We start from the raw sequence: 9,313 nt of genomic DNA, 5'->3' as shown, positions 1-9,313 counted from the left end.
TTTAAACATGATACAAAATCTATTTCTTTGTATATCTAGCAGTATATTGAATATAGTTTCTCAATATTGTTTTGATTTCCTGTCCTTTTATTCAGAAGGTACAGGTGCAGTACCAACACAAAGATAATATTGCTACATATCTAATTTCTGTTCCTGCTAATCTTCTGTTAGCAAAATGAAGTACCCAGAGTATACACTTCGTGCTTTCTTTAGTGATTTTGTTGTCTATATAATGCAAAAGGACATCCTTATTTCTTTAATAAACCCTCCTGTCATTATTTCCAAAAAACTGCAACTAAATTGTTGACGTTAGTAATGCTTCAGACTGATAGATTGATATGTGCCTGGGCAGGAGCACTGTGACCCAGCACAGCACTTCTATATTAATGAGACATAAAGTCAGACCATTTATCATTTAGTATGGCCAGCACACAAATTAGAGAACAGCTTGCCAGGGTATATTGTGGTCTCATTACTTTGTTTTTGCCATAGTTGCAGAACAGATAGCTTTGAAACCTTCCTGTGCTCTGCTGTGACAGGAGTGTTCATGTCACGGTGACCTGACTGAGTTATTCAGTTGCATTCAGTGCTGACTCAGGAGCCTTAAGTGTCCTATCCAATTTGCCAAGCAGCAGACTCTTCTAAATCAAAAGAAGGAAAACTCCATAAAGATATAATCACTGGCAGTTACCACAGGTGTTAGATGTTCAGCAGTGCAGTTGGAATATGAAACTTTGGGAGTAATTTCCTGGATGTCACTAGGAGCCCAAGCTTTTGCTACGGTACAGTATATTTTTTATTACATAGCTAATATTTCCATGCTGAAAATCACAGTTACTGTTTAATGAAAACATATCATAAGGTAGCATCCTTACACTGCCTTGTATTGATTACTGTTCAAATATTGTAGTTGAGACATTTTACAGTTAATATTCCTTTTTTAAGTATATGCATTTGCCTGCATTTTGTGTACTTTCTCTCTTGTCAGTCATTTGCTGGTTTTGGGATGAGTGATTTCCCTTCAGGTAAACTTTGAAATACTAAAAGAAAAATGCAGATAACTTGAATTTTTTTAACTCTTAAAATAGCCAGCTCAGATCTCAAAATGCTAAGTTCAGTTTCCTAAATAGATGAAAATTGAGCTTTGTAGTGGTTCTTTAACCTCTTAAAGCTTTTGGATTGCATATTTATGTTTGTGTATGTTTCTTATTTAGTATATTTTCAACATTCAATACATGTGCAACTGATGTCCTGATTGAGTATACCTTGATGCTCAGTTTTATCATTCATCTAGAGGTGTATTTGCTATCCACAGATGGTTAAGTATATTTTAGGCTGCTCCCATTGTATTTCTGTGCACTCTTCATTCATTAGATGGAAAATATGTTCCAGATATAGTGTAGTGTGCTCTGTCAGAAGAAATCAGTGAAGATCTCTTCCAAGCAGTGAGGCCCTTCTCTGCCAAGGAGGTACAGCCTCTAAACCTGTGTATATCCTCGAGAACCACAACAGAGACTGCCTGGCTCTGCTTCTGCTGCTCTAAAAGAGATGGCTCCACAGCTTTAAGCTGTATATCCTGCTCTTGGTGTGTACATGTGGCTGCCCCACAGGCAGGGGCTGCCCTGCTTCCACGAATGAGCCTCAGGGGTTAGACCTGGGGTAAGGAAGCTAACCTTACAATCACTGTAGGGTTATTCTGCCTATATTCATTTTGGATTCTGAAAAGATTCTCAGCCTTCAGCACCCAGTAACCAGAAGAAAGAATAATGTACCTGAAGCGCTGATTTCTTAGAATTCTCTTTGGAAAGCATGCAAGTCAAGATAATCTCTTTCCTTCTGGCTTGCCAGTCTGCTTCCTACTGCTTTGCTCTAAGATCTCAAGTGCTTCTCTAGTCAAGGGTACAGAGCTGTTATGTGAGACAATTCTTGAAAAGAAAATTGTATCTCTTTCCTGGGTAATAGTGAGAAAACCTTTGTGCCTACAGAGCTGGGAAAGGGAACGACCCAGACCTGTACAACTTAGGGAACATTTTTTACTAATTTTCCCTTCTCCGCTTTGATGATTGCTTCCTAGCATTGATTTGTGGCACCTCCTTCCCTCCCTTTCTCCTCCCTCTACTTGGCTTCTTCCTGCTGCTTAACAAGCTCAATTGGTTTTATGTATGTAATTCTTTTTTTTAAGAGAGTTTGAAGGTGGTCTCGAAAAGAATTGCTTTCATCCAGAGCCAGGAGCCGATCAAAGCAAAAAACAAAAGCCGAATGGGAGCCAAGGCAGAGCTGCCTGACCAGCCATAGGGTCAGGGTTCTGTGCTGAAGAAATATCAGCTGAACTGTGCTGGAAGCTGCTGATACAGGATTTTCTCTCCCGTAACACCTGCAAAGTTTATGAGATCCTGCAGGAAAATCAAAGAAATCTGCATTAGAATACGTTGTTTCCTGCAGAGAGGAATGTGAAAGCATTTGCAGGATGAAGTGCCATTGCCTAAATGTATTTATTGCCATATAATATATTAGTCTCAATCCACACTGTTATTGCAACACTGGACTATCACCCAGATCTGTGCTTACTTCAATGAACTGGCTCCTTAGACCAGTTTTTGGAATAGTAAGGAATGACGTGTATGATTGTTTATGTAAAGAAGATCCACGCGAAATCAAAAAAGCAAGTAAATGAAAATCAGTGTTATCAGTACATCTGAAAATACATTTCTAGTGAAAATTATAATTAAGAAACAAACTAATAATAGATATTCAGTCACCTATAAAAAGACTAACATTTTTTCCAAATTCTTTTCTGCAAATATGGATTTTATTAGGCATTGGTACCAATCTAGATTATAATTTTCTTTAAATTTGAATAGTAATCCAATGTATGATTTTTCACAAAGGACTTTCTAATATGACATATTCGACCTTTGTCTGGCGTTTTTTCTTCGGTATTAAGATATGCAAAATAGAGTGCTGTTTTAAGCAAATGATTGCTTTAAAAGCCTCTGAAAAATTCAACTCTCATTTGAAAGTAGGCATAAAAGTTTCTAGAGTGAAGGAAGGTTAAGTTTTTGGCAGCCATAAAGAAAGACTAAACTATATCTTAAAACCAAAACAGCCTTTCATCCTTAAATAATTAAAGGAATCTGGCTGCAATTTGAGTTTTCTGTTTTCCCAGAAAACTATAATGTAGCCTGTCACAGCATAGATTCCTTGTCACTAAATTGCCAACATGCCTTAGTCTGGATCTCCAAACATAGCTGTATTCTTAATGGGTTTATGACAAGTTAGATTGCTTTGTATTTAGTCAAGCTTTATTTATTTTTTGGTTCAAAGTGAAGTTAAATTCATATGAGAAGTTTGAAAATGTAGGTTTGGTTTTTTTTGTAGACATAGCTGGAAATTATTTTTCCCTTTTTCTGTTGAAGAAACTGAATTGCTATTTTTGCTACTCTTCCCTGAATGAACTGTAGCATTTTCATTGAAAAATGAACGTTCTGTCCTCAGAAGTAATGCTTGTTGGTTTGCAGCTGAAAAAAATCAGCAAATATAAGAAAATACTTGGTTTTAGATGTTCTTTTTCCCGTGGCCAAAATGGATATGAAATAATTTCATATTAAGAAAGATCCATTAAATAATTTGATTTATCATCTACCTGAAGGAAAAAAAGGAAAGCAAAAGCTTTTTAATGGTAGTTTTATTGAGATTATTTAACATTGATTTGCCCAAGTATTTTTTTCATCCCTTTTGATATGGGTCTGTGTGAGTTTTTGCAAGGGCACAGAAGGCAGTTAACAAATGGGCCAGATTTTTCTGTAGGTGGGGAAAATTGCATATATATATTTGATTTCATTGCAAGGGTGTCCATATTAATCTCTGCGGCAATCTCCTGAGAATAAAGTCATCTCCCTATTCCTTACTTCTGACATGAGTGAGAGAACTCATTTAAGTGATTAATAATTAGAAGTAATTTGGCTTGGAATCTGAAGTTGCCAAAAAGCTCAGTGATGTCTTCCCACTTCCCACTCTTCCCAGTGCACTTGAAAGCTTGGCACCTTTAGATTGGTGTCCTCATTCCAACATCTTGTTGCTTGGAAACATGAGTCAGCAGAAGAAATCATCTCACTGTTAATGCAGGAGAAATCCTGCGTCTGTAGTCAGTCTGATTTTCAAAATCCAATGAAGATATGAGATCAAAATTAAAAGCAAACACAAAAGAAAAAGAAGTGGTAGAGAGATCCGAGTAGTCTTACTGCAGTATATTTTCCTTGTGGGAACAGCAGCAGAATTGTTCTTGCCTGTATAAAGATGGTAGGATTAGGTTCTCTGTGACCTGTCATCAACCTTAATCATAGTCTCTGTGTTTAATCATGAACTATTTTCCAAGGTGGCATTATTAGGAAATCATTAAGTTTAATCTGGTCGGAACTGTAGATAACATTTCTAAGGTAATTCCACAGAAGATATACGAGTTCTGAGATCTGGAAACAGAAAAGGAGCTGGAATTTCTAGTAAATGTAACTGTGGTTTAAGTTAAAGCTTTCCTGTTGCCTTTAAAATTTAAGAGCAAAATGATATCTACTGAATTGTCATAACTTTATTCAAATGTGAAACGCAGAACTGCTAGAAACTCTTAAATGATCTGACAGCTTTATTACTGTGGAATAAATTACTTCACTGAAGAAGTGGATTTCAATCAGCAGATCTGTAAGTGACTAATAATTAAGGGACTACTGGTTTTAATATTATTAGTACTATGGAGTGGAGCTCAGCAGAGGATCATAATTTCATTTCTCACCAACTTTTGAAGCTTCAAAATTTCTCTTTCTGGGTAAGACTAACAGCAAAAAATCTCTTTGAAGATTTTCTTGAAAATCATGGGACTAGTAAAACATTGGTCTGGAAGTGATCTCAAATGAGGAAATGTATTTAAATGTTTCCCACACTCCAGTATAATATTATAACTATATGATATTATATATATACACTATATCCAGTATGCACCATATCCTATATATTATATATATGTATATATACTGTATCCAGTATAATATCATAACTGTATCTTCTGAGCCTTTTCCCCCCCTCTCTTACTGCCAAGTCATTCTGGCAGGGTACTATGAAGAAACAGGTTTGACTTCCATAAACAAATGGTTTTTTTGCAGAAATTGGCAATAGTCCTCCTATTTGCTGTGCCTGTAGGTGGCTTTGCACTGACAAATGAAAAACTTCGTAAATTACTTCTGCGAGAAATAATGTTGTGGTGCATGAACAACTAGATTAATTTCTGTAAGGAAGTTTTTCTTTGTCTTTGCCTGTATGAGCTACAGCTGTAATAGTAAATTAAACTCTTGCAGGAAAAATTCCTGTATGCCAGAAGTCAGTTTTCTATTGTAATGTCTTGGCATGGCTCTGATGCTAGCACTCGCTCTCTGCAGTAATTCCCAGGCACACTTCAGAAGCTATGATGGGCCAGCGACCATGCCCCAAAGGCATTTCGGATAGAGTAATCTCGTTTTGAGACTAGTAGTAAAGACCTAAGCTGAATCTGTTGGAGGGGTGAATATCAACAAGACTCTCTTAGTTCTCCTGAACCAAGACTTTTATATAACCTGTGGGAACAGATTTACCACGCAGCATCACTGAGAAGACCAATGATAATATAGAGGATTAAAAATCACTTATTCTTCCAAATCCAAAGCAAAAGAAAGCATTGTTTATAATTACAGATAGCTTTCTGGAAATAAAAGTGAAAAACATGATGACACAGTCTTGTGGCTGAACTGAATCCATGAAGATCTTAAAGTATGTATTACTGCCATTGAAGAGAATCAGTTTTGTGCTGTGCCCGAATTTGCCTTTCTTCTTAGAGTTACATTTACGTACAAGTCCCTGCCCTAGGATTTCTTTCTTCTGAATCAGGTTGTTGGTTTTAATACAGTTTTTCAAGAACTGTTAGAGACTTTACTGAAGTGTAGGAATATTGATGAATTTTGGATGTAACACATATTCGAAGAGCAAAAAAAGATCTCACAGCTTTTCTGGCACTGATTTGTGAACACGTAGTTAACCTGCAATAAAGAATGCTTTCTCTACTCAAACAAATTTTGATCGTCTTTTTGATTCCTAAATCCAAGCAACCCCCCTCTTTTTATGCAAGTGATGAACTACCTCTTGCCATAGTGATAACAAATTATTTTGGAATAAGCGTGAGCTTGTAAACATCTTATCATTCTCCTCTTAGAAATGATACAATATAAATTAGTCTGTTAGACCATTTTGAAAGTATGAAAGCTGACTGCTTAAATTGGGAAAGTGCATCCACTGCTATACTGCTTTGCTGGAAGGATTGATATATTACTGTAGTAATGTAATTTATCTTTTAGAATCTTTTCCTCCTGTAATAATTTGTAGGACACATCCAAGATTAAATATGTTGGTAATTAAGTGTGTCTTTCCAATTTCTCACTTAGATCCCTTGGCTATTTTTTCAAACCGTCTTAACACAGAATATGTGTAGTTTTTTGTTTTACTCAGTTTCTGCTAAAGGCAGACTTTCTTTATCAGTCTGTTTCAATGGTAGTTGTCAAAAGCCCTGGATTAATTTCCATAGTTTTCTTAATCTGTCCTAGGTATAGGATAAATTTATCCAGTGTTGCTGTACTAAATCTTCAGTCTTCACAAAATGTTAATACTCCTCACCAATCTTTATCATGGAAAACTGCAACTAAAAAGTCACTACTGTGTCACCATCTTTTTTTCACTGTGCAAAAGATCTCCCTCCAAAATCTTGGTGATGGGACTGCATGTCCTCCTGCTGCTGGCGATTGCTCTGTGTTACTGTGACCAGTCACTGTCGTGGCTTTTGCAGTAGGTGCTGCCCTATTGGCCAGGAGGGAACTAGTTTTCTACGTCACAGCAGGTGGAGTACAGGGTCACAGCAGAATAGTGCAAGTTTTCTTCAAAACCTGACTAGTTCAACTGCAGTTGAACTTGAAGTTGACTCTCTATACAACAGACATTAACCCTTAAGAAGACCCCTGTTTTTCCTAGTCATGAAACCCTTATTTACCCTGGGAATCTTTCTTTGGAATTTGAGGGCTGTTCTCTTTAGTGTCTTACACAATTTTACTCTCATTTTCAGATGCCTGGACTTGGCATCTGTCTTTGGCAGCATTATCCATGAGTTTCTAAGACATTGGCATGACCTGCTTCATTTCTATCTGCAATTGTTTCTTAAGGTCTCAAGTTCCTCAGAGTGGTTTTCTTTTTGTCATGGTTTTAAGCAACTCTTCCAGGTCCAGATCTTTCCCCTTTTTCTTCCCTTTGTATTGGCAACTACTTTTCTCTGCATGTTCTCCGTGGAAACGGACAGTGTGATAGGGAGGTGCCCTTTGTTTTATCAGTAGTTGGGGTTGAGGGCCGTCCTTCTTTGTCAGTTTGGAGTGGTTTTTTTTTAATAGATCTGGTCACCATCTATGTTCATGGCTTGGAATTTCACAAGCATTTGAAAGTTTAGCCTGTGCCACCCACTTGTATCCAAGAGAGACATAAATCGGGGCTAGGAACGCTGAGTTCATTGATGCAAGAAAATAGGACTCAAAGCCTTTGCTTCTTTATGCCATGGAGTCAGCAATTTACAATTCAGGTACCCCAATCTGAGCAGCTTTAAAGAAAAGAAGGGATGACAACCATCATAGAGTTAGTGAGAAAGAGCTTCTCCCTTGCTTTCTTCATAGAAGTAATTTCTCCTGCAACTAAATCACTGGGATTCTGGATGACAAAGGCTGATGCTGGCAAAAAAGCTCCTGCAGTGCCCACTTTCTTGTTCCAGTGGTGTGTGTGTTTGATGATCAAAATGGCTATAAAATATTTATCATGTCTTCCAAAGAATGTTCCTGGGTTTATGTTTGTCTTTGGCACTGTGATTGAAAGATCCCACAGGAACGCAAGAGCTTACCGGGAATACAAATTCATAAAGCATATTTTTGTTTAATATTACAAACCCATTCATAGAATTAAACAAACATGCTTATGTTGTATGTTGTACAGGACCTGCCCCTTGCACAAATAACTGATTCCTTATTTGTAACATCACATTGATAAGATACTGATTTCTAATGTACTCAGGGTTAAACATGGGTTTTCTGGTGTTTGTCCACTAGTGGACTCTATAAATGCTGATCGAGTATGTTAAATCCCTATAAATTGTATCTGTTTCTGTTCCTCATAAACTGTACAGAATAATAGCTTTGTGATTCTATGAAATAGGGTTTATAAACAGAAATATTACCATGTTTTCTTGTTCATCACAATTAGGTCCAGATAGTGATCAGTAAAGCAAATAAACCTTCATTGCAGTCTGTGTGCCTGTTCATCTGATAATACTTTTGAGTGGTCTCAGAATGTTTTCTCTCTCTGGATGAGTTTAAAACCTTCCAATTTTAAATGAGCTATTGTGAAGCTTTTCAAGAAGTAAATAAGTTTGAAAATCAGTTAGATCACTCTGCTTTGCATGGTCATGTTGAGAACAGGTAAAAACCAGCTCTTTGTAAGACAAACCTCTGCCACTGCAGTTAAACTTTTGGATATTCTTTGTCCTGTGTCAGTGATTTTTTTAAGTGCAAAAAGTCTTTTGAATGTTATATGAATTGTTCATGTTTTGGCTCTGTTTTTAAATAGAGCAGTCTACATAACTAAGTGTGTGCAGTGGATGATAGCTGAATGCTGTTTGTGTTCCTGAAGGTGAAACTCTGAATGTTAACATTGAGAGCCTCTTAATGCGTTTTTATTTGTCTTTTGTCTGGACTTTCAAGACTGTGACAAATGGTCATGTAGAACCGTATTTATCTGATCCTGAAAATATAGAGATGGATCCCTGAGCCCACAGATGCCTTCATCTGAAGAGAAAATACTAGTTCCTAATATAGGAAAGAATTTAAAAGAACAAAGCATTGAATAGGTATTTGTCAGGTATCTGGATAATTATTTGTCCTTGCTACATTAAATAAAATGTTGAAAGATAGATTAGAATTAGAACTAAACATTTTCTAGTGCTTTTTTGTAGAAGCAACTTTTAGTATAATTAATTTCAGAGCTTGACATTATGTTTCCTTTATACACCTTTGATAAAGCTTTTTAAGGACAATACTGATGTCAGGCTTTCCTCATTGTCTTTAGCTGTGTTTGGTGTAGCAGTACTTAAAACAAGAGGAGCCAGAGGATTCCTATCTATCAGTGAGGAAAGGGAGCTGTAATCTGCTTTGTGTGTTGGAAGAAAAGATGCATCCTCACTTCTGTATGAGCACTGAACATCACTAATGGG

The 9,313-nt window shown here is 36.7% G+C and overlaps 1 protein-coding gene across 3 annotated transcripts in view; it reads left to right on the top strand.

The window, feature by feature from the left end:
• The first annotated feature begins 678 nt into the window (after positions 1-678).
• The window catches only part of GREB1 (growth regulating estrogen receptor binding 1), a 273,114-nt gene continuing 264,479 nt past the window's right edge, over positions 679-9,313 (top strand). For all 3 annotated transcript variants that reach the window (XR_011336827.1, XM_069850500.1, XM_069850499.1), the window contains exon 1: positions 679-782. Coding sequence is in view for 2 of the 3 variants with exons in the window: in XM_069850500.1 (XP_069706601.1) it covers positions 753-782 (30 nt within the window). In the remaining variant the exon portion in view is untranslated. The remainder of the gene's footprint in view (positions 783-9,313) is intronic.

The sequence above is a fragment of the Phaenicophaeus curvirostris genome, chromosome 2 (assembly GCF_032191515.1).
Source record: "Phaenicophaeus curvirostris isolate KB17595 chromosome 2, BPBGC_Pcur_1.0, whole genome shotgun sequence".
Lineage (NCBI taxonomy): Eukaryota > Metazoa > Chordata > Aves > Cuculiformes > Cuculidae > Phaenicophaeus > Phaenicophaeus curvirostris.
The sequence above is the reverse complement of the archived record's forward strand: the minus strand, read 5'-3'. Positions and strand labels throughout refer to the sequence as shown.